The 25409-nt window shown below is 50.2% G+C and overlaps 3 protein-coding genes across 3 annotated transcripts; 2 read left to right on the plus strand and 1 right to left on the minus strand.

Moving 5' to 3' along the window:
* Nucleotides 1-10259: 10259 nt before the first annotated feature.
* ADORA3 (adenosine A3 receptor) lies at nt 10260-12564 on the plus strand. The gene is made up of 2 exons (XM_008490586.2): nt 10260-10779; nt 11467-12564. Exons 1-2 carry the CDS (start codon nt 10430-10432, stop codon nt 12068-12070), a joined length of 954 nt encoding a protein of 317 aa, XP_008488808.2. The 5' UTR covers nt 10260-10429; the 3' UTR covers nt 12071-12564.
* Nucleotides 12565-17828: 5264 nt separating this feature from the next.
* ATP5PB (ATP synthase peripheral stalk-membrane subunit b) lies at nt 17829-21261 on the minus strand. The gene is made up of 7 exons (XM_030465613.1): nt 21101-21261; nt 20963-21005; nt 20436-20581; nt 19789-19952; nt 19277-19402; nt 18763-18942; nt 17829-17978 (listed from the first exon to the last, which is right to left on the minus strand). Exons 1-7 carry the CDS (start codon nt 21126-21128, stop codon nt 17907-17909), a joined length of 759 nt encoding a protein of 252 aa, XP_030321473.1. The 5' UTR covers nt 21129-21261; the 3' UTR covers nt 17829-17906.
* Nucleotides 21262-21307: 46 nt separating this feature from the next.
* WDR77 (WD repeat domain 77) lies at nt 21308-24633 on the plus strand. Its single transcript, XM_008490588.2, has 10 exons — nt 21308-21558; nt 21646-21831; nt 21921-22062; nt 22135-22184; nt 22798-22868; nt 23220-23274; nt 23520-23591; nt 23695-23803; nt 24182-24250; nt 24446-24633. Exons 1-10 carry the CDS (start codon nt 21402-21404, stop codon nt 24603-24605), a joined length of 1071 nt encoding a protein of 356 aa, XP_008488810.2. The 5' UTR covers nt 21308-21401; the 3' UTR covers nt 24606-24633.
* Nucleotides 24634-25409: the final 776 nt, after the last annotated feature.

Genomic DNA, 25409 nt, shown 5'->3' on the forward strand with positions numbered 1-25409 from the left:
AAAGGGAGGAGGCGGCAGCCCCCAGGCTGCGGGGCCCCGCGCTGCCGGGGGACGGGACCCCGATCCCCGGGGATGAGCCCGCTCCGCACCCTCGGGGCTGGAGAAGTGTTGGCACTGCAGAACAGGGTCAGGCTTTTTATTAAAACCAAACAAAAAACTGTACAGAATAAAGAAATGTGATGCTGGTCTCACCAGTTGATAAATAAGAATTATTTATTTTTATGCAGAGGGTTTTTTTTCAGGTTAAAACCATGTAAATATCCCATGAAGAGCTGTTGCTTCTTCCATGATTGGGGTGCACAGCTCTCCACGAGTGTTATTTAAAATGCAGAGGCATCTCTCACATCAGCCAGCTCAGCACTGCCTCATTACCCAGCCAGGCAGAGGACGAGGATGCAGACACCATCCCCAGGGATGCTCAAGGTGATGCTGCAGGCAGAGGAGCTCCGGAGCAGGCAGGGTACCGGCTGCCTTCCCAGCCCTGCGCTCTCCTCATTTGCAAAGTTTCAGGGACACAAGCAGCAGATCTGTTGAAGTCTGAGGCTGGAGCAGTAGTATTTCTGCATTCACACCGCCTTTCATCTGTAACTCCCATAAAAATGCTAAATATTTTTTAGCTTGCTTTACAGACGAGGAACTGAAGACAAAAGGGATTAAATGATTTATCCAAAGGCCTCAGCAAGTCGGTGGCCAGGAGAGGAATACAGCTCAGAGTCCTCACCCTCATCCCCCACTAACTGGGAGAAAACCCTGCTCCAATTCCCCAGCTCACACTCTTTGTGTGTGCCTTAGAAATACCCAGAGCAGGGAATTTTGCTTCCAGGTACAACTCCTGGCTGCTGATATGGATCTATAAATCCCCATCCTTTATGCCTCAAGTCCCAAGAAGTCTCCTTCCCCAGGGACCCCCATGCTGGGAGTGAGCAGGTGAATCTCTGTTTCTTGATGTGTGCAGTGGCAGCAGAGCTATTTCCACGTTTTTTCTCTGCAGGACTCCTCCTTGCCAGGGCAGCTGGTGTGGTGGCATCATCTGCCTTCGAGGATGCTCAGCCCTGGTGGTTGAGCAGCTCCTTTCCTCTAAATACAAACATTACCACGGAATCTGTGAAATTCAGAACTTCCTTGCTCCATGTTCAAAACATGAGGCTGTAATCTGGAAAACATGCAGAGACAAAATATCAGCAAAAACTTGTGTTATAAGCTCTGAATTCAATTAAAAAAAATAAAATCCTGTGGATGGAAACTGCTCAAGGAGATTCATGTCCTTTAAGGTGCTCAATATACATGGAAGTATGTGAGCATCCTCCAAAGCTTTACCCAATGTTGCCTTTTACTTTTAAAGATTTAGTAAACTTGGCCCCAAATATCAACACATCTGCAGCTTTTCCCACTCAGCATTACTGACTGAGGAGACTGATTGTATCCAATGCATCACTTATCTCTTTCACAGGCTGTGGACCATCTTCTAAGCTTCAAAAAATAAGGGTCCGGGCACACTCAGCAAGACAGAGCACTCGGTTAACATCTGTTCTGGGAAGGTTGACTCTTCAGTTTTCTGCAGGTTTGAACGGAAACTGATAACATTTATTGCTGAGTCAGGCTTTGCAAGTGCATGAAATTGGATCTGGATGAACATGAACCTGGTTATGGAATAGAAGAGAAGGAGAAAGGGGCCCAAGTTCAGCTGCAACCAGAGGGATTTTTCCTCCCGAGCTCAATAGGGAATAAATCTGGATCTTTGTTTCTCCCAGCCCCAGGAGGGACAGAGCCCTCTGGACAGCCAGCCAGCCCTGGAGCCCGTGTTGCTGCTGCACCTTATCTCTTGTGCAATGGGCACTTGCTCATCAGCAAATTCAATCTGTCAACAGGGTGTTAAACCCCACGTCCACACCTCGTCTCTCCCTCAGTGCATTTTCCAATGTATAACAAATCCTATTAATTTTGTGGGCATCAAGCTTCTCACTGGCATCACCTCTTACACCTCCTCAACATGGGCAAAGCTTTCTGACACCCCAAACCCACCCATTTCTGCTCCACACCACCTCAGTAACAACACCAGGTTATAAGGTACAGATCACCAAGCCTCTGCCCCCTCTCACATACAGCATCTGACCTGTTCTGTCCTGGACACAGCCCAAAACACCCCCTGGCCTTTAACACTGCAGTTTTATTTTAAAATGGTGTCATTTATCTCAACCCTTCTATTTATACGAAACAAGAGTTGCCACAAGAATGTTTTCTGAACCCTCCAATCTAAAACCACTGATATGGCCACATTGCAGCAGTGTTTCCCTCCCCTTTTCCTGGTTTGCAGCAGCAGGGAAAGGCCAAAGGGAAAACGTGGTTCTGGCCAGCACCTGCAGTCCAGCTGCAGTTCTTTGCCTGGTTCTGCAGCCGAGTTGCAGGGGTTGCATCAGGACTTCTAGAGAAATGAAAAGTATTCACAGTCCCTCAGGACTTCTTTTTTCTCTTCCAAAATAACAACTGCCCAATTGGATAAATTATCTGATGTCAATATCTAGCTAATGCCCATTTGCTGATTTAATGAAATCCAGAAAGTTTGCAGCCACATAATGAGCTTGGATTCCTGGCTGATAGAATCATAGGACTAGAGAGCAGAAGTCAGCTCAGTAACTCACATCAGCAGCACCATTAAATGCAAGTGCATTTGACACTGTCCAGGCTAATAACACATTGTTAGTGCTCCAGCCATTAGAGTAAAGGTGCTGACTGAATGGTGATTGCATCCTGATTGTCTGAACTTAAACTGCACACACACAAAAAGGGAACTGGTCCTCTCTAAAGGTGTAATAATGGTGTTTGAAGCTATAATAATGGAAGAATCAGGAAAAAAAACACTCATTACAAAGGTATCAACCTGAGCTTCTAAAGTGCAAACATAGCATTCAATTTACAGCTGAGACTGCTGCGTGTCACTAGGAATAATGACAATAATGACAATAATTACCAGTGGATACCCACATCCCTGACTGCCCTGCCAGGAGCTCCCTTGGCTGCAGAGGTCACGGAGCACACGGAGCTCCCTCTGCCCCCGCAGGGTGCAGTGTCCTTGCCAGGGAGCAGAACGTGAAGGATCATTTAACACACACCAACATCTGAGGAGCTCTGGGGAGGCAGAGGAGCTGCAAAGCGCTGAGCAGACAGACAGGAGCTGCAGACACCTTCCCTCCTGTGCCTGCAGCAGCCTCGCTCCCCATGCACATCCCGTGGCTGGGTGAAGCTCCTGGGGAGTTAAGGAGATGATCTGGGAGGGGAGGGAGAGCTCCCTACAAGGTCTGTCAGGGTTCCAAAGGGAAGGCTGGGCTGGCTTTTCCAGGAGCTCCAACCCCAGCCCTCCTCTCCTGACCCAGGCAGTACCATTCCAGTTGCCTGGAAGGAGAGGAGAGGCTGAACCCCAGCTGGTGGCTGCAAACACTACAGGGCTTTGCAGGTTTGACCCTAAAAGATGGAGTCCCCACCTGCAAGGACAGGGGCCTGAGGAAGGATGAGGAGGCAAAAACAGAGCTCCCTTTGGGACAAGCACCTGATTTCTTCCAGGGTCAGCCCTGGCAGCACCCAGGGACTGGACACAGCAGGAGCTGTGCTGGTGCCCCCAGTTAAGCCCCAGGTCAGCAGCACAGGGTTTATAAGGACAGGGGTGAGCTAACAATGAGCTCACCTGGGTAAGAGATGTGCTCCCAATTAGTGGTGCTGAGTGGACGTGATCATCCCACACCCCTGGAGACCCCCAGCACACCCCAGCCCCCCCTTTCTCCTGCTCTCAGGTGTCAGCAGCTGCCTCGGGAGAGGCTGTTTCTGGTTTTTTATTAGATGGTCCCTAATAATTACAATTACAATAACACTCAGCCTTATGGTAGCTCTTCATTTTCTGATTGCCTCCTGAACACAAGCTGATCATGCTGGCTTTGTGCTTCTTGCTGGGGAGAGAGCAGGTACTGTCCTGCAGAGAGGCTCTCCCCTCATGCTGACAGCAAAGCAAACACTGAATAAGAGGGAGCACAAGGCATCTCACAGCCTGTCCTGGGAAGCAGATGTCCCCTCCCAAGCCCCGGGTCCTTTGGGGCAGAGCTGGCAGGTCCCATCCCCACCCGAGCAGCCAGGGAAACCTCTCTGACCTCGGCTGGTGCCTCCTCACCAGCTCGTGAGTAATTTCCACTCAGTTCTGACTCAGATGACTGGAAACTGCCTGAGCAAGGGCTGGGTGTCTCGTCTGGGCTTCTCCAGCCCTTGCCAGGTTTCTCCCCGTGGGCAGGCAGGTGGGTTGGCAGGGCACCCTGTGGGGCTGGGCACCAGCTCAGCATCCCCTGCTCTGCCTTCCCGCAGCCAGAGAGCACAGGCAGTGGTAAAACTCAGCAAAAAAGAAAAAAGAAGCCAAGGTGCCCGAGGTGGGAACAGTGGGAGCAGCCCAGTTACATCCTCCACACTTCGGGGGGTGCTTTGGTTTCCAACACTTTCCTCTGTTGCCCTTTGAAAAGAAAGTGTTTGTATAAATAAGAGCAGATGCCTTTTCAGAGAGCTCATCTCCCAGCCAGTGTTTAGCAAACGAAATGAGCAAAGATAAAACAGTTGCATCTGATGTGAGAAAGGCTCCAGATGGGTTTGCAGGCTGGTGGCAGCAGTGGCCTCGGCTCCCCCTGCAGCACCGGGACTCCAACAGGTCCCTCCCGGGGCTCAGACCCCCTCCAGGGTTTTTATCTCCTGGTGTCAGCAGTGATGGGGATGTCCCTGAGACCTCGGGCTCCTTTGCTCTGCCAGCCCCCCCAGGGCTGTTTGTCCCACACTGTGACACCGCTGGTTCCTGGAGTTGCTTCCATAACAGAAAAACCCCACTTGAATTTCCAGAGTTACAGAAACCACAGGTAGATCAGAGCATTCCATCTCCTGTTTCACTGAGGTGAGGAGAGGACAGCAGAGGAGCTGTGACCCAGACCGACCCGGTGGTACCGGTGGCTCCTGTCACCACCTGCCTGGGATGGGATGGTCCCAAATGACACCTCTGAGTCTCTGTTCCTTGGGAGGCCACAGAACTTTTCAGACTGGAGCTCCAGGTGGCCACAAATGACCCGTTTGTCAGTGGCCTTGCTCACAGTGACAGTGTCTGCCTTGGGTACCAGGGAACCCCAGATGCTGAGATTTGTCCTGGTGCAGCATCCCCTGGCACTGACCCTTGGCTGAGCACTCATCCTGGGGCTGCCCTGGAGATCCTCCCTGCCTTAGCATGAGGCCAGGCCAGTGCCAGGCAGGTGACAGGGGACAGGATTTCCTCTGCAAATTAAAGTTCCACGAGATAAGGAAATCAAACACTCACTGGAGTGCAGCAAACGGCTGGGTAAAGGGGCAGTGCCTGGCAGCAGAGCTGTCTGCACATCTCCCTGCTCAGCCCAGTTTTGGGGACAAGGGCTGGCTGGAGAGATGTGGCAGTGCCACATCCATCCTGGAGGGGACACGTGCTGACATCACCCCCAAGCTGCCTGCACTCCATCCTGCCACCTTAGAACAGCAGTTGTGTATTTACACCTAACTGCCTACCCATAGAGGTGTGTCCAGCCCAGCTGTGAGCTCAGGGTCCCCCTGGTGGGACCAGGAAGGTCCCTGGGCTCCCCTGGCTCCTTCCTCACATGGGAACCTCGAGTGAGCACGATTCACATTTCCCAGCAGCCAAATGAGCAAAGCCCAGCTCAGGGGTTTCATCCTTTTTGTGCTTGAGGAGGAACAGAAACAGCGAGGAGCTGGGGAGATGGGAACACTGATGCTTCACCTCACCCTGCTGCCAGATCTGCCTCTCCCATATTCCTTCTTCAGCAAAAAATGTGTAAGAGTTGTGCCATCCCATCTCCCAGCAATGCAGCCATCCCATCACCTGGCAGCTGCTTCTGGGGCTCTGAGGGGCTGGAAAGCTGCACGAAATAGGTTCTGAATCTCCTGCTGAGTTCCTATTTAGCCAGCAGTACACTCAGGTTGAATTCCCTTCCACTGCTGAGCAAGTGTGTTCAGTTCCCCTGGTGCTGACCCTCCCTACAGGCACTTCCTTACAAGACTCTGAGATGGGTATTGGGGCAAGTGGTTCAGAATAATTCATTTCCCTAATAGTCAGGGCAGCAATCTTGGCAATCAGTGTGATTACAAAAGCTGTTTTCTACCACAATGTGTGTGCTGTGCTGTGAAAAAAAAGGCAGTAAAGAAAAATAAATCCTCCTTTTTTTTTTCCTAAGGAACCAAAGTACATCTCTGAGTTCATTGTAGAAAAAAAGAGGCCTCGATTTCTGTCACACATCATGGAAAGGGCTGCATCCAAATATACATAAATTAAAAATAAAAAGGTATAAACAGTGCTTCCTTCCTGCAAAGCCTCCCTGGCAAGCCTGGACCTGCTCATCTTCCTGTTTGTGGAGCTCCTTCCCCCTCCAGAGAGGACCTATGGAGTTTCAGGGGTTCATTTTCATGTGAATTGCTGTTCCTTGGGGGAAATCCTCTGCTCCCACCTCTGAGAGGATTACTGCAGCCTGAGGACCAAATCCCTCTGTTCATTACACCAATGTAAAGCTGGAGTAAATCCTTTTAAGCCATTGGGGCCACTCTGGGCTTACCCAGACATAAATGGCCATGCTATAAATAAGGCCTTGGTTTGATTAGAGAACTAAAAGCAGGAAAAAAGCACTTAAAAGATATCCAGGGGAAATGCAAGCTCCCTCCCCCAAGTAGTAATGCTGACAATGATGAATGAGTCCATGGATGCCAGTCAGAGCCTGAGTCATGTTTCATAAATAAATCACACAGGGATATTCCCTGTCCTGGAGTACTCCCCCCTGGCAGGAGATTTCCACAAAACACAACAGGTGAGAAGCCAGACCCGAGGGAAGGTGAAAGATGGAGCCAGGCACACCCAGAGCCCACAGCTTTCCAACCTGTGTGGCTACCAAAATCCTGCTGGTCCTGGCCCAGGAGCTCCAGAACCTTGTGAGCAAAGCAAGCCTGAGCTCTGTGTGCTCCTCATGCTGCTCTGACACCCAGATTGCTGCACCCATAAGGCCCTTACAGGGTCTTTCCTTGGGCACAAAGCAGGCACTCTCAGCTTTAGGACCAGGAATAATAAGAATCCCACTCTGAGCATCATTTATCATCCCAAGCTGCAGCCACCCAGGACGGAGGTGACAGTCCCTGTCCATCCCTTGGCAGCACTGGGCAGGGGGAGGAGGGAGGGAAGGGTCAGCCCAGGTCAAGCAGGGAGGGTTTGGAGAGGCTGAAAATAATTGTCTAACTGGAGAGGTAGCCAGGGAGAAGGAGCCAGCACTGCTATTCAGATCGTGTTAATGGGCTTTTAAATGACAGCACAGGGCCATGCCTGCAGCTGCCTGCTGGGTGGGAGAGGCTGCAGCTTCAGTTATTTGTCCATCTTTAGAACTCAGGAAAAAGAAAGGCAGGGTCAGAAGTGAGCAAACGCTCTGCAGAGCTCAGTTCAGGTACAGCACTTTCCTCCCTCACTCTTTTAAGGGAAGAGGTTCCTGAGAGCTGCAGTCTGCCACAGTGAAATGATTTGCTGGTGGTCAGAAATCAGAGCTGGGAAGAGAGCTCAGGGCTCTGGGATCTCACCCTGTTCTGCCCTCCCCAGCCTTGCCATGCTCAGAGGCAAAATTATCAGCTGAAGAGTTTATAAAACATCAAAACAGTTTCTCTCCCATCAGCAAGACAAGTTGTATAAATAGTGCCTCTTTAGAGAACCTCCTGCCAGCTCAAACCTCCCTTTCATCTCCCTGCCATTTATTTCATGCTCTTTTTATAGAATTTTAAAACAATCTCTAATGAAGAGTGAGGATGGGAAGTTCTGTGTTGTGCAGGAGACTCCTTGGCTCTGAGCTCTGTCCGGACCCGTGTTCTGCCAGGTCCCTGGTATCACATCAGCCACATGGGAAAACCTTCCAAAGAAACTTCTCCGAGGATGCCTGGAAGTGATGTCAGGGCTCACTGGGGGCAGGTCCAGGAGCCCCCAGCCCCAGGGCAGTGCGGGCAGGGCTGCCTGCAAGGAGGCTCCAACATCTCACAGCCCCAGCAGAACAAAGGCAGCTCTTGCTGTTGTTGGCTCACATGATAAGCAGCATTGTTGTGGGGTCATTTATTTTTTTTTTTCCGCCATCTGCGTGTCACTTAGAAATTTAATTTTTTTTTCTGGAAAATCGGTTCTCCACCCCCAGTGTGAAAAGGGAATCTGTGCTCCAAGCCGCAGCTGAGATTGCAGATAGACCTTTCCCTTCCTGATCCTTATCTCACCAGGATGTAGGAGGATCCTGGGGGAATAGCTGGAAGCCTTTCGCTGGAGCCATCCAAGAACAGATCGAGCTGCCTGCAGCCTTTAAATGGCAAACCCATCAGATGCTCAGGGACCAGGACCCAAAACACCATTTAACCCCACAGACCTACAACCTCCCTGGACTCTGCTGCTCAGGGGTTAACCCAGCCTGCCCCCAGCCTCCTCCTCTGTAGAGCTCTGCAGACACCCCCGTGCCAGCTAAATGACATGATCTAAAAATACACCTCTGAACCCTGATCTAACCCAAAGCCTTCAATTGCTGGCTCACAAACTTGCTCCAGCTGCAAGTTTCATGTGGCAGCAGATCCTGGGGGTGGTTGGAGCTGCTGAGGTGTCCACCAGACTCTGCCTTTGCTCAGGGTTTGGTGCCCACCCAGTGCCAAGGAGGGATGGAGAAATGAACCCTGTGCAGCCAAGCCTGATCCTTCTCACTCACAGCCCCTCCTGCTGCCAGCTTTATCGGCCAGCACCAGGCAGCCTGCTGTAATTAACAACTCTTTTTATCACAAAATTATTGCTGTGTGTGGCAGCAGAGACATCCAAATACCCCGAGCACACCAATGGCACCAGCAGAAGGATCACCCACCCTGGCATCTCTCTGTGCACACAAGGGGAGCCCAGCCAGCAGCAGAGATAAGCAGAGAGCTCTCAGCACCCATGTGCAGCCCTGAGCTCTGCCAAATGTTCCCAAAGCCTCTCAGCAGGAGCACAGCGTGTGCCCAGGGGAGAGCAGTAAAGGAGAGAGCCCTTCAGGGCCATCAGATTTGACTGGAAAAGCAGCACAGCCAAGTTCAGTTGCAGCCTGGGTCTCAGCAGCTCCCTATTTTCCCATCTGTAACTCTACCAAGAGGTCCCCCCATCAGGGAGTGAGAAACCCTCACATCAATTTCAAGGCAAGCAGAATTTGTCCTTTCAATCATGGAGAATAAAGAAGTCTCATTTATTTCTGTCTCTGTCTTCTCCCAGGGCTGATTTCACTTCCCCATCCTCAGTTTTGCCAGCAAGTTGAGTGGCAGAGATGGAGAACTCAGCACCCAGGAAACCAAACATCACCCATGTTGGCATAAAGCTTCGTTACACTAATATGGCACCATCCACCTAATTATTTGCTTGCTGTTTGCTCATTCCTGGAGAATCCACGTTTCTATTTGTGCAAGAGCAGCCCAGAGCTCACATCTGCATCCCAGTTCCATCTGGAAGGAGAGCAGCAGCTCCTTCCCTTCAGACCCAGATCCAGGAGCTGGGCACCACGCGCTGCCAGGCTGAGCTGCAGCAAGCAGATCTCAGCTGTCTCAGCTTTCACATCCTCTCCCCACTGTTCCCCACCACTTCCCACATCTTTTCTTAGTTTCTCTGTCTTCTGTAAACAAAACAGAAGAAAGCAGGCCACTGCCACTCTCTGACCACAGCTTTGCTGGCCATCATGCTGGTTTCTGGTGGAAATGGGGGCTCTTGCTGGAAATGTCACCCGAATGATGGCAGTGTTCTTGTCAGAATGAGAAAGGTCCCAGTAAAAAGTATTTTTTTGCCACCTCAGGACATGAAATGGTATACCCTGAATTAAGGCAATAACTGGATTTTAACAAAACACCCTTCTAATGTACACTGAACTGCCTCATTTCCTACAGTGTCTGCAGAGAGATTATCTGGACTGATAAGTGGCAGCTTTGCACAATCAGCTCTAAGTTACCCTCTTCACACTTCTAAAACTGTGGCTGGGAAGAGGAAGCAGTTAAAGAGTTTGTTTATCAGTCACTGGTAAGCAGGCTTGTGGGAGCTTTGTCATTTTTTCCCCTTCAAAAACCTGATTTCCAAAGCACGTTCTGGATCCCGGGATGCTGAAGGGATGCTGTGAGCTTCGGATGTGAGCAGAGCAGGGAAGACTTCCTGGAGGCTGAAATATTTGCATCTCTGGGGAAAGGCAACAGCTGATCTGCTGCCCTGAGTGCCAAGGACAGGAAATCCTGGCAGAGGTTTGAACACTGCAGAGTCACAGAACAGCTGAGCACGGGACAGAGGGGGACAAATCACCCGGGAGGCCACCGATGCCCGTGCTCCCTTCTGCAGCCCCAGCCAGGGTGGGAGCCTCTCCAGCAGCTTGCCATGCCCAACAGCAGCCTGGTGCTGAGCAGCCTGGATGGGATTTACATCGGGACAGAGTGCCTGGTGGCTCTGTTTGCCACTTTGGGTAACATCTTGGTCATCTGGGTGGTGAAGCTCAACTCCACCTTCCAGAACACCACTCTCTACTTCATCGCCTCCCTGGCACTGGCTGACATCTCCGTGGGGATCCTTGTCATGCCCTTGGCCATCGTGGTGAGCCTGGGCATCAGTGTCCACTTCCAGACCTGCCTGTTCCTGTGCTGCCTGATGGTGATGTTCACCAGTGCCTCCATCTTCTCCCTCTTGGCCATCGCGGTCGACAGGTACCTGCGTGTGAAGCTGCCCACCAGGTGAGTGCTGGAGTGCTGGTCCTTTTCTGTCAAATATTGACTCTGATCACATGCTCCAAAGGCACAGAGGAAATACCTGTGTCTGAAAGCCCACCCGAGATGAACCATCCAGAGCAGGGAACACCCTCTGCAGTTAGCAGCCCAGGGGACACCGGTGGCTCCGTGTCACTGCTGAGCAGGTCTGTGGTCCAAGAGCTGAATTCTTCAGCTGTGCAGGATGCTGAGAGGGCTAGAGATTCCTTCCAGGAGAGTCTTTTAAGTGAAATTCCTTAAACGTTTGCTGAAAATTCAAAAGAAGTAGCAGGCTTATTCAGGGCTAAGCTAAGAAGCCGTTCACCTCTTCTGTGTGGAAAAGTAGGTAAGCTAGAAACGCAGAGCATCACCTGGAGCACAAAATAAGTCAGATTATTTTAATCAGGAAGGGACTTACAAAACTGAAGTGAGAATGAACAGTTTAGTCCTGCAAATGGCATAAAAAAATGTAGAGCTCTCTTGTACATACAAGAGAGCTAAGACATAAGATAGGACTGAGAAAAGCAGAATCTTTTCTGTCTTTGGAGGAGCACTAAGATCACAGCGAAACAAGAAAAAAAAACCAGTCTAAAATACCCATTTATAAAGAGAGCAAGTCAAGCAGAGTTCAGCTTACATTTCTGTTTAACATGCCCTGGGTTTTCTTCCCAACAGATACAAAATAATCACGACAGAGAGGAGAGTTTGGGGGGCACTGGGTCTGTGCTGGTCTCTGTCTCTGCTGGTGGGATTGGTCCCCATGTTCGGGTGGAACAAGAGAGAACAAAGAAACTCTGACTTGATCAGGTGTCGATTTACCTCTGTGATGAGCATGGACTACATGGTGTATTTTGGCTTCTTCACATGGACCCTGATCCCTCTGCTCATCATGAGTGCTCTGTATGCTGAAATCTTCTACATCATCCGCACCAAGCTGAGCCAGGGGACACCCAGTGTGAGAGGGGCTGGGGGGTTCTATGGCCAGGAGTTCAAGGCAGCCAAATCCCTGGCACTTGTTCTCTTCCTCTTTGCCATATCCTGGCTGCCTCTCTGCATTATAAACTGTGTTGCCTATTTCCACCCCGAGTGTCAGATCCCCCCCTACTTGATGTACCTGGGAATCCTCTTATCCCATGCCAACTCTGCCATGAACCCCGTTGTCTATGCTTGCAAGATAAAGAAGTTCAAAACCACCTACCTGTTCATTTTAAGGACCTACATCCTGTGCCAAAAACCAGACCCTGTTCTTAGAGGACAATCAACAGGGCAACAAGCATAAATAAACAGCAAACGTTGACCTGCCAGTGCCTAACAGAGCACTGATAAAGCACTGATAAACCACTGATAAACCACTTCACTTTCGGAAACTCATGGGAAAATAGAGAAAAATAATTAAAAAATATAAAAACAATTAAAAAATAGAAAAACAGGGAAAATACAGATCTCAAGCCCACTTCAACATACAAGTCCAAATATGTATTTTTATTAAATCGTTTTAAAATACAGAACAGATACTAGAGACAAATTTTGCCCAGTGTTGTGGATTGTTTTTTCTATAAGGATTGACTGGGGGCACTGAAACCAGGCTGAGTGTTCCCTTTGCTGTTGGTACCCAGCAGTTTGCAGTGCAGCCATGTCCTCACTGACTGTTCTTACACCCTTTGTCTTCTCTGTCATTTTGGGCTATAAATTTGAAGTCTGGTCAACTTGTGCTGCAGTCAGTGCTGCCCCATTTTTATGAGTAATAATAAACATTAAACTGATTTTATATCCATTCAGCCTGCTCTTCTCTCATGACAATCAGGAAGAGCAGTCTGCAGGAGATCTTCTTGCTTAGGCTGGTGCAGGAATTGCAGTGGATGTCACAGCCCAGCTCACACTGCCTGTTTTTAGGGAACATGGGTCAAGCTGAAAACGGGTCATTAAAGCCCAGGCTCTTTTTTTTTCTCCATCTTTAAATAACAAAAGTCATCCAGAAAGAGCAGAAAGGGGAGCACATCATTCTGCTGGTTATCTCAGAGAGTCTTGGCAGCTGCTCCTTTAGCTGAGATCAGAGATCCCAATTTATTTCTGATCTAACCCCTGTCACCGGCCAGAGCTCTGCCCTGCTCAGAGCTCAGCTCTGTCCATGAAGGGGGGCAGAGAAGGAAGCCACTGACTAACAACTTCCGAAGGATTTTGCTGCACTTTCTCTCCTTATCGGCAAATCCAACAGAAAAGCAGAAAATTATCCCTGAGAACGAGGGGCAGCGAGCTCCGGGTCTGGATTTCTGGGCAGGAAAGAGGCGGCAGCACCCGCGCAGCTCCCGCTCCTCCTCCTGCCTGCCCGGCCCGGAGCTCCGACGCGGATCCGTACTGCCCCCGGGCGGCAGGACCGGCCCAGCTCCTCCGAACCGGGCTTCGGGACTGGACCTCGGAACCCCCTCGAATGCAGATTCAGCTCCCCGGAGGCTGCAAGTCCAATCCACTTCTCCTGCCCAAGAGATTCCCCGGGGCAGTACCAGCAGTACCGGACCGAATCGGAACCTCTCTTATAGCCACGGACCAGGAGGCTCCCGGAGCCCCCAGCGCTGCTGAGGCAGCGGAAATTCGGTTCCGATCCGTCCGTGCAGGACAGAGAGGGAGGACCCTGCCTCAGAACACGAACCTCCTGCCCTGGGCACAAGCAGAGAAACCGATCCGAGGCTGCTGAGTTCCAGAGGTTTTTCTCCCCAGCTCATGACCCAGGGATGATCTTTACCTCTGCAATGTGTGAGACCGTGTAGGGGAAACAGGACGTGAATTAACAGTGCCAGAACTTGGGGCAGCCACAGAGTCCTTGGGCATTTCTTATATGTGACCCAGTGGGAATAGATATTTACATGAAAACGTTTCATTACTATAACACCAAAAAATAACTAATCAGAGCTTTTGGCAATTAAAAAAAAAATTAAAATTAAAAAAACCAGACAACCATAAAAATGCAAAATGCCACCAAAGGGAAACACGAGGGCACAACATGAGTAGACAGATAAATTTCCATTTTTCAGTTCTCTGGTAGTTCAAAGCAAGAGCAAACACACAAAGGAAATGTCACAACTGCATTGCAAGGACTCCGAGGTTTCTACAGAGGAGGAACTACAGCACAAAAAGCATTCTGTCCACAGCTACTGGCAAGCAGTCTGGAACAGGAGACATTAGTTTCCCCTTATCACAATAAAATGAGCTGAAGTTACATACAGCAGTGCTGGCATTCCTCAGAGCATTACAGGCCTTGATCCAATGTCCCAGGAGCATTTGGTGTGCAGGAGGCACCAGCACCTTCATTTCACCAGAAACTTCACCATCACACAGGTGTCTGACGCCGATGGAAAGCCACGGTGGAGTAGGCAGCCTCAGTCTGGGGAAGTGGAAGAAGCCACAGACACCAGAGAGTGTGCAAGCATCCTACCTCACCAGGAGTTTCCTCATTTTCATTTGTCCTCAAAGCCACAGTCCCAGTCTGCCCCAGTCCTGTTGTTAGAGCAGCTCAGGATCCTGGGTTGATGCTGCATTAGGGTCTTCCAAAGAATCAATGACAGGAACTAAAGAAATGCTTGCCCTTTAAAAAGGTTTTTCCCTAACATGGCTCATTAGGGATTAGGTTAAGCCCCAGAACCCTGGAAATAGATGGTGAGTGTAGCATCTGAGCCCTGGGATAGCAGAGAAAGGATCTTTCCTGCTACTGTCCAGATAAGGCTTGAGTTTTGCAAGAACAAGCCCTTTTTCTCCCCCCTCCCTCCTAAATTAATATTTATCAAGAATCTGAAGTCTCTGTGTAAAGTGTTAGAACTAAAAGCTGTGACCCTTACCGGGGTGTCCTCAGCAGGTTCCTCAGTCACTCTCTGGAAGGGAACTTGTGAATTTTGGTGGGATCTCTTATACCCTAGGAAGGAGAGGGACAGCAGTCTCAGCTGCCTGAGGGGGACAGCAGTTTGGGAGGCTCAGGGGGGTGACACTGCTCTGGGTTCATGGCTTGGACCTTCATTGCCCAGGGAGCACTTGGGCAGCCCAGGCAGGAGAGCAGCTCAGTCCCTGCACACCTCCTGAAGTGCCTGGGCTAAGATGGAAGCAGCTCCTGGACTTGGTGAGAACTCAGGGTGGCCAGTTGAGACAAAAAACAAACCAAAACAAACCCCAACCCAAACAGTGCTTAGCTAATTCTTCCACAAAAACAGCCTGCAGGATGATCCATGAAGTTATTGCCAGGAATGACCTGCCCATCAATACACTCAGTTCAAGAGAGACAAAACTCCAGCCTCTTTCAATGGAACCTCTGTAGAGTTTGAAACCTTAGTGCTGGGAGATGCAGCCCAAAGAGCATAAAAATCAGCTCCATCCACTCTGAGGTGTGCAGCACGAGGTGCTAAACACTCCTCAGCCACCAGGTCTGCATCACCCTGCTCCCCACATTCCCTCTACTGTGCCACTTACTTTTTCTGAAGAGGTGGATGATTAAAAAGAGCAGAACAGTCACCAGGATGCCAGAGACAAAGGCTAAGGATATGTAGAGTATCTCAGGGCTGTCGATACACAGAAACTCGTGTCAGAATCACAGGTTTTAACAGAGCTGTTGAAGAATCAGTAGGTCTCAAATTCACCAAACTTCATGAAATGCAGCACATCATTTCTCCCAGGCCTCATGAGACTGAGAGCTGCATATCTGCACTAGGCATCACCAGGACTGGAATTCCTAGTGCACAGAGCAGGAAATTCTACACAACCTTATAAAACCCCACGCCATAAAATGTATTGCATCTGTGACTCCTCCCTCAGGGAGGGAGCAGGAACTCTGTGTTTGAAGTCAGGAAATAAAGGTGGAGCATTTACTTATCAATCCAGCACTTGTGTTCTGAACCTTTAAAGTCAGATGTGGGGGTATACACCATGGTGTGTGCAGTGACTGTAGTAGGAACAGGCTCTGGTGGAACTGTAAGCAAATAGGAAAAGAAATAAATCAAAACCTGGTTTTAAAAGATGTTAATTTCTTCAGTAATATTACAAGCAACAAAAGCTTCATGAAGCCATGCATCTATTCAAGTCAGTTTTATTTTAAGCATGGCACATCTCTGCCAGAGGGCTGAAAGTAACAGAAAAATGAAATTATTCCTATTATCCAGCCCCAGAGGAGCCTTTAGCAGTCAGGCTGCTCTTCCCCAGACACATCTCCTGCTGAGCCACCCCTTGAGTCAGGACCCCAGCAACCTGAACAACTTCACCTATGGAAATTCTTTGACTAAGAAATTACCTGTATTTGCTTTGGAGGGGTTATCTCCCATCCTCTCCAAACACTAATGAACAGCAAGAGGAGCTAAAAGGAAGGAGGGGGGAGGAAAGGTTATATTTATGTCTGTACAGGCACTCTCGGAGCAAACCAAACCTATCACCAGCTCCTTACTCAGACTTAATTTAGTTTTTAGCAGTGTTTCAGATGTCTTAATCCAACTGGCACAAAGCCAGAGCAGCAAACTGGCAATTTCCCAGCACAAATCCTGCTTCCTGCTGCCTCATTCCTGGAGATGCACGTGCACAGGCACCACTGGGGTCAACGAGCTGCTCCCCATGGGCTGTATTTAATCACTAAAAACCACCCAGACTGTTGTTTTTGCAGGAGATGGAACTGAGTGATCCTTATCAGCATTTTCATGATCAGAAGCAGCTTTTTTTTTGACAAAATGCTCCTTCAAGTTTCACTGTCTGAAGTGACACTATCCCCACCCAAGCAGGAACAGTACCTTTCTTCTCCAACTTGGGGATGGAATCTCAGAGATAAGGACTCACCAATCTGCTCCAGAATTCCCACCCATAGCATGGAACAGGTGACAGCAACACCCAACCAAACAACCCCCTCCCCACTGCTGTCACCTGCACACCCAAGAGAGAGCCCAAGGGTGCAGAGCTCCCGAGTCCCTGCACTGCCCCTGACAGCAGGGACAGAAATAAATAAAAACCAGGAGGGTGACAGGGCTGCACCTCACCTCACACCTCAGAGCTGGTGGTGGGAAACTCCTGGAGCCTTCTCACAGCTTCACTGCTTGCTGGGAGAGATGAACCTGTGTCAAACTTGTTAAAGCTCCAGTGTCATTCAAGTGTGGGGCTACACAAAAATGGAAGTTGAGCAACTTCACTTTTTATTTGGAAAAAAAAAAAAACAAACAACCCGACAACAAACTAACCAAAAAAACAAAACACCAAACCCCCAGGAAACTGACACACACCTGCATTCTCAGGAACTGATCTAAAATACAAGGCAGCTTCAGTTAAGGTCACTTTATTAGAGTTCTGACCTGACAAGAATGCCTTTTCTGCTGAGCTGTTGCACTGGAAGCTGTAACCACGGTGTTGTTTTACTCCTGCCATTCAAAATGGTGATTTTCCTACTGCTGCACCAGTCCCCATAAAATAAAAGCACATTAGCACACCCTGCTCTCTTAACTTTGCTAAATAAACCACTTCCCAACACTAAGGAGACTACACATAGGTGGGGGCTTTGCTCAGCTGGGGCATTAGAGAAGTAACATCCTTCTGGGAACAGCTCCCTTTAAAATGAAAAGCACAAGGCTTGAACTGTGTGTTATAATGCACATCCAGTGTTTTCCTTGTTACATGAAAAAAGACCAGCTTTTTCCTATGAAAAATCAGGAAAAAAACCCCTCCCTTTAGAATAAACTCATCCATTTCACTGTTTTAAAACTAATATGGTCAAGGTTCAGTTGAAGCCAAGTTTTCTGGTAGCTTTTGATGTGTTTCCTGCCAGCTACATCCTCTTCCAGAGGACAGGAAGGTGCTTGCCTTAATATTTGAAGCTTTGTTAGGAAATTGGTTTTGTTCAGTTAACTTTAAAGATTCAGACATTCACTCAGAGCACCTCCAAGTACCAGATGAGGTGAATGGGGGCACGAGCACTCACTCTGATATCAGAACTTATGATGACAGAGAATACCTATAGGTCTGCAGAGGCTGTGTGAGTGACCTGGCTGTTTCTAACACACAAATGAAATCACTGTTGCTACTCAGAGTGGTTGGTTTGTCTGTTTAATGACACTTTAGAACCATACAGTCTGAGCAGTGAGGGATGGGGCAGGGCTCAGCCGTGGTTACGCCGCCGCCTGTGCGCTCTTCGACAGCGCCTTGAGGTCCAAAATGCACTTTGCAATGCTCTCCTTCTGCTGCAAGAGAGAGGGAAACAGCTTGGAGGAGCTGAAACAAGCAGAACGCACCCCCTAAAGCATTTCTGATATTCCTTTGAGACCCATAAAACAAACCACAGACTAACCCAAAGCAGGCCCAGCAGGAACCATTTGCACGCAGAGCTGGTGATGGGTTTTGTCTGCTCTCAGCTTCATTCCCTCAGAGCCCACCCAGAGCCCACCCAGAGCCCACCCAGAGCCCACCCAGAGCCCACCCAGAGCCCACCCAGAGCCCACCCAGAGCTCACCCAGAGCTCACCCAGAGCTCACCCAGAGCTCACCCAGAGCTCACCCAGAGCCCACCCAGAGCTCACCCAGAGCCCACCCAGAGCTCACCCAGAGCCCACCCAGAGCTCACCCAGAGCTCACACAGAGCCCACACAGAGCTCACCCAGAGCTCACACAGAGCCCACACAGAGCTCACCCAGAGCTCACACAGAGCCCACACAGAGCTCACCCAGAGCCCACACAGAGCTCACACAGAGCTCACACAGAGCTCACACAGAGCTCACCCAGAGCCCCTGAGCTGCCAGGGCCTGACACAAACAATTCCCTGCCCTGCTACCTGTACCTTATCACCAGTTTAGCTCTGTGCTGACACCATGAACACTGGGACCAAACCAGAGGGCTTGCTGGCTCCTGCTCAGCTATGCACCCAGAGCTGACCCCATCCCATCCCATCCCCTCGTGCCTGAGTCAGGAGCACTGGGCAGGAAGCACCTGTACAAACTGAGGTGTAAAGCAGAGGAATCATCCCCGGTACCTGTTGAGGTGTGATGCTCTGAATAACACTTTTCTCCACCCACTGAATCATGTGTTCTTGTTCTTTCTGCCGTTTTAAGTTCTGCATGGCCACCTGGTAGTCCAGCCTCTTCTTCACCTCGTTGTAGACAGTCAGGAGCCTCTCCCGGTAGTTGGCCTCCAGCAGCATTGCAACATTGTTCTGCAGAGAGAGAGAACCAGAGGCTCTGCCTTGGGCAAGGAGACAAAGCAGCAGCACACCATGTGCTACAGAAAGGGTCTCTGAATCAGGAGGGGGAATGGGACCTGTCTGTCACACCCAGGGGACTTGGGCAGGAACCTGAGAGGCCCCAAGATGGAGCAGAGGGCGGGAAAGGGGAAAGGGGAAAGGGGAAAGGGGAAAGGGGAAAGGGGAAAGGGGAAAGGGGAAAGGGGAAAGGGGAAAGGGGAAAGGGGAAAGGGGAAAGGGGAAAGGGGGGCAGAAAGCTGCTCAGATGGAGCAGAGAGCAGGGCAGGGCAGAGCTGAAGCTCCATACCCGTTTGGCATCAAAGAGGTAACTTCTCCCCTCCAGCCTCCACTGCTCCTTCTTCTCCTCCTCTATCGCAGTCTCCAGAGCTTTCATAGCTTCATTTTTCACTTCCAAAGCTTTAGAGACTTTCTCCTGAAAGAACCAACAACAACAACAACGCTTTCAGAATGGAAGTCAGATGCAAAGAAAGCAAGCTCTGTGTCACTAACGTGGGAAGTTTGAGCAGTGCCTGCAGAAAGCAGACTGTGCCAGGGCTGAGGTTCAGGGGTGGCACAACAGGAGGGGAGGGCTCACAATCAATCACTCTTTGAAAAACAATCACTTCTGCTGCTGTGATAGGTTTTACTTTTGAGAATCATCTCACAATTCCAACAGGTCTAAACCAAACTTCATTTCATCAACATTCTGAAGACAGCAGGCTTGGATTTCTCAGTCTGGACAGAGCATTTATTTTAGTAACAGAGCAGGTAACTTAAAACAGTAATTAGCTACTACAGAGTTAGATTGGAGTTTGTTACCTCGTTAAGTTTGTCAGCAAAAGCTGCTACATCACCCCCGAACTTCTTTATGGCATAGATGATGACTGATAATATGGACATGGCTGCAACTGTCTCGTGGTTAATTACATAGATTTCCTTAGAGAGCAGATAAAGCACCAGTCCAGTCCCCAGCATGTAAGGTCCTGCAACAAAACCAAGCAGCATTATTGGTGCCAAGCATGGATCACACAAGAGGTAGCTGGTCTGGTAGCCAGTTTAAGGCTTGCAATATCAGGAAGTGTTCTCTTTTACCACAACCAACACCAAAAACCCAGCTCCCCCCAAGGTGTTTCACCAGAAGGGGAAGAAATCTGCACCTTGCATGGGACCTGCTGCTTCTGCTAATACAGGAACAGGCAAAAATCTCTGTTAAAAGGTTCTGAGGGTCACTAGGCAACAAATCTCCCTGCAAGACCAAGCTCATGACAGTCTTTCAACCTTTATTTAGAGCACAGGTGCCAACCTTTAAAGCCAGGGAGCTCTGTGCTGGCTGCTTCACAACCTCCTGCATATCCAAACAATAATTCTCCCTTATATATCAGCTTTTCCAAAGCCTAAATTAATGAAGAGAGCTAACTAAGCATAACCAAACACACATTTAAAAAAAAAAAAAAGCATATATTAACCTGTAACTCCTGTTTTAGGATAGAGAAACTGGAAAAACTCCTCAGGGATCAAACCATAGCGGACTTCTCCTCCTTTCTCAGGCAGAGGTGGCACAGGAGCCAAAGCCTCCCGAGTTGTATGCAGTGTCCTTGTGGTGTGCAATACACTAGGAACAGCGACATAATTTCCATTAAGGTTTTTAACGTGAAAAACCCGAAATAACCAAACCAAAACCAACCCAGCAGCTGAGGCTCAGACCCATTCCCACGGCAGCACTGGCCGGACACGCCTCCCCTCAGGGGGGGTGGGACTTGGTAACCTCCAGAGCCTCCTTCTCAACCTTATCACTCTATTTTATAAGCCCGGAACGTTACTTTAAATAAAGAACGACAAAACCCCTAAATAATGTTATTTCAAGACAAACGCTGGCAGGTTCCTGGCAGCCCAGGCAGTAACAGGAGGAGCAGCCGGGCCGGTCCCTGCCACACCGGGCCTTCTCTGGGCCCGGGTCAGAACCGGCAGCACTCCCCGGAGGGGCTGTACTCACCCCAGGGTAACGGGAGGCGGCAGAGTCCGCAGCGCGGCCGGGGCTGAGGGGGGAGAGAAGCGGAGGAGCGCGTCAGGAGAGGCCTCAGCCAGGACAAACCCCCCCACCCCGGGGAGACAGCGCTCCCCTTCCACTCACCGACACGGAGAACCAGGCGGGAGAGCATGGCGGGACCGGGAGCGGAACCGGGGCTGGTACCGGTACCGGGTCAGCAGCAGCGGCGGCTCCGAGCGCTTCGTCCCGGTGACCGCCGGCCGCCTCCGCACCAAGATGGCGGCGGTGCGGATTCTCGCGAGAGTTGGGGTGGGTCCTGCGGGCTCTCGCGAGAGGAGGTGGCGGCGGCGGCGGGGGCGCGCGCGCGCGGCGGGAGCACGTGGGGCGGTGCCGGTCCGGTCCTGGTCCTGGTCCCGGTCCCGGTCCGGGTCCCTCCGCTGCAGCCATGGAGGAACCGCCGCCCCAGCAACCCCCACCGACCCCCGCAACTCCCGCAGCTCCGGGCGGCGGCGGAGAGGCCGAGACCGGACCCGAGTGGAACATTCCCCCCAACGCGCCCGCATGCATGGAGCGGCACCTGGAGCGAGCGCACTACCGAGCAGGTAACGGGGCGGCGGGACCGGCACCGGAACCGGGACTGGGAGTGATGTCGGGCACTCACCGGGAATCTCTGCCTTCCTCTCCTGCAGACGGGGCCTTGCTGCTGGGAGCCTCGGGGCTGAGCGGGCGCTGCTGGACCGGTTCCCTTTGGGTCTTCGCCGACCCCCGGCGAGCCCCCAGCGAGGGCTTCTGCACCGCCGGAGTCCAGACCGAGGCGGGGGTCGCCGACCTGCGCTGGGTGGCTGACAGGGGCATCCTGGTGGCTTCCGACTCCGGTAAGAACGGGGATCCCATCCCCTGAGGTGGGTGAACCCCCCCACCCATCCCCAGCCGACACGGGTGGGTGGGTTCTCCCCCTCCCCAGGCGCCGTGGAGCTGTGGGAGTTGGACGAGAACGAAACGCTGATCGTCAACAAGTTCTGTAAATACGAGCACGATGACATCGCGGTGGCAGTGTCCGTCCTGGCCGGCAGCACCCAGGCTGTCAGCGGGGGCAGGGACTTCTGGTGAGTGTCCCCAACCCGGCTGCCTTGTCCCAGGGCCGGCCCGGACACTGACCCACTCGTTCTTGTCCCCAGCGTGAAGGTCTGGGATCTGCCCCAGCAGACAGTGCTGCACTCCTACAGAGGTGAGTGTCCCCTGGCCCCCCCACAGCATCACTGCTCATCTCCTGTCCCCCAAACCACTCTTGGGATTGTCACCTCATGTTTGCCTGACACTCCTGGGGGGATCCTGGCACAACCTTACTTCTTTGTCTGTACTTGATTTCTCCCCACAAAACCAATGCTGTGAGGATTACTTTGCCTTGCATCTCTCCAGTGTATTTCAGAGTATTTCTTCAGTGGGATCTTCCTTCCACCTGGATCACTCTGCCATCTGTACCCATCCCTGTTTGGAGCAGCAGCTGGTTGGGGATGGCAGTCTCTGGGGAGGTGGTACCCTGATCTTTAGCCTCAGCAGAGGCTGTGTTTTGCTTTATCCTCTCCCCCAGCTCCTGGATAACTGAGCTCTTGTCTGGAGAGGTTCAAACCTATCTGTGTCACTGGGACTTGGCTGCAGTGCTTGGAGTGAGCAGCTCCTCACTTGGGTAGGAAGCAGCTGACTGGTGCTGAGTAGAAGTTAAGGCTGTATCAGGGCACGAGCTCCTCTTGTTATACTGCTGCTCTGCAGAGCTCCTGGGGAATGTTCAGGAAAGTTGGATGCAATCTCTGAGGCTCTTTATCCTTTTGTGGTTTTGGTAGCTCACTCGGATGCAGTGACCTGTGTGGCTGCCAGTCCTGATAAGGACACTGTGTTCCTGTCCTGTGCTGAGGTAAAGCTTCATCTCTATCTCAATCTGTGTGATAAAAATGAGATTTAATATTAGTTACAGCTAAATGCACTTACTGAGAAACTGCCTATTGTGTTACAAGCTGTGTTATGCCCATGTTCCAGTCTGCTAAGTTGCTAACCCAGTCCCCAGGCTGATTCTGGAGGTTCCTACTGAAATGTGCTTGGGCTGTCCTGGGGATGAGTGTAGGAGCTGACTGATAATGGAAGCATCATTTAACAAAAAGGAAGAGGTGGTGTGGGTTTGAATGTGGGTCAGGGGGGTCTGTCTGTTCCCCTGAGGAAATTGTAAAAGAAAGAAATGGTAAAAAATTAATTTACTTTGGGTTTATAGGATGGCAGAACTTTACTCTGGGACACCAGATGCCCGAAACCAGCTACTCGAATTGGTATGTTCCTGCATGCAGTCACTGCTTGTGTCTGAGCTTTTGGTGGAATAAAATTTACTTTATGCCTGACTTCTCTATGTCTAACTTGAGGTCAGATGATCTGACCTCAAAGCCTGAGGAAACCTAGCACTGTCACAGAAGGACAATAAGCTTTTAGTTACTCACCTTGGTGCAGTAGCACTGCTGAGGTAGTGTAGCAATGTCTTGGTGCCTTTTCACACTCATCCCAATCTATTTACTCCCAGTTTGCAGTGCCTGTAATTACCTCCCTACCTCAGTCACGTGGCATCCACAGAAAAGTGATACTTTTGTTTTGGGTAAGAAGTGGTCTTATTATATAACTTTCACTAGACAGATCAAGGTCTTTCTTTTCACGGGATGGTTTTGCTAATAACCTCATTGTCCCTTCCTCTCTTCCAGGTGATGAAAATGGAACAGTTGCACTAGTAGACACCAAGAATCCTGATTCTGCCCTCAGTTCCACTGTGCATACCCGACCCATCACAGGATTTGCATTTTCTGCACATAGGTACAGTGATGATACTGGCACAGAGTACACCACACGTTACATCCACAGCATCACACTTCTGACAAGAAGTGTCTGAATGTACATGGAAACACTTTTGCAGTATTCAGAGCTACTGACCCACTCACTGGGGGGATTTTTCTAATTACAATTCTAATTCTAATTAGCTTGGAGCAGGATTGCTCACTGATGCTAGCAGAATGTTCCTGCCTGGCATGATGGCAACCTGCCAAATGACAACGAAAAAAATTCCCTAAGATTTGGTGTCTGTTAATTCACTGCACTGGGGTCAGGCTCACTGAGAAATCTGCTTTTCACAAGGCTCTCCCTAAAGCTTTCTTGTATATGATTGTTCTAACCATGGTCTCATCTCTTCTTCAGCTCACCCTTGCTGGCTTCCATCAGTGAAGACTGCTCAGTAGCTGTTCTTGACTCAGACCTCTCAGAGGTGTAAGTAGTAGACAGACTGTACTCACTACTCTACCTGTTTGTCTTGTTGACTTTTCATTAAGTGATTTATCCACATGCTGAGTGGCAGATGAAAATACTCCTTAAATAGGGGAGCATCATCCCAGCAAGCCAGCAGCTGGGAATTGCAGGAGCCCATTGGTGCCCTGAGGCTGATGCAGTGTTTGTGTTTTCCAGGTTCAGAAACCGTTCTCATCGAGACTTTGTGAAAGGTTTGTCCTGGTCCCCCTCAGACAATGCCTTGCTCACTACAGTGGGATGGGATCATCAGGTTTTACATCACACTGTCCCCATACCAACTGGTGAAGCTTCTGGAGTCAACTGTGTAAAAGAATAGTTTTATAAACTCATGGTCCAGATTCCTTCTTGGCGTTACTTTGATTCTGCTGCAGTCAAAGCTGTGTGTGAGCTGGGGTGGGTATGGTCTGTTGTCTGCCTTGAAGCTTGTGACTAAGAAGGCTCCTTTAGTAATTTTGAATTAGGCATTAAGTTAGTTACAAACTAAGCTTTACTCTCATCCCAGGAGTTGGCTTCACCTGTGATAAGACTTTGGTATCTTACCCAGAAAAAAATTGACTTCAGGCACAGAGGAGACTTGGAGACACAGGAATTAGGTATCGTTAATAAAAATGAAAATCAAGACCTGATCCTCCCTCAGTTCCCCAGATCACCCATGGAATTAATAGCAACATGTTTTGGGAGAGGTTGAAAACCCCCACCTCGTGTTAGCTGGATACTCCAGGCTCAGCCCTTGAGGAAAATTCTTTTTTTTTTTGCTCTGTAAATCAATTCTTCCAGCTGCACGAGTCGTGGTCTTACAGCATTTAAAGACTGGAAGGGTTCCTTCCTGCAGCACGTGGTTCAGAGGGTTGGTGTCAGTACCTGGTGGCATGGATCCTCTGGTTAATGCTCCCCTAAGGAGTACTGGAATGCCAGTGCTTGGTCTGAGGAGCTGTGAGGTGAGGATCCAGTGCTGAGGAGTTCAGCATCTTTGTGATCATCCATGAGCTGCTGAAGTTCCAGCACCCCTGATGCTCAGCTGGATCCCTGGGGCTGTTTCTGTAGCACACTGAAGGCAGCAGTGTGACATCAGGTTTCATCTCCTCTGTGCTGAAGGCAACTTACTCAAAAGACCTGTGAA

Source organism: Calypte anna, chromosome 26 (assembly GCF_003957555.1).
Source record: "Calypte anna isolate BGI_N300 chromosome 26, bCalAnn1_v1.p, whole genome shotgun sequence".
Taxonomy (NCBI): domain Eukaryota; kingdom Metazoa; phylum Chordata; class Aves; order Apodiformes; family Trochilidae; genus Calypte; species Calypte anna.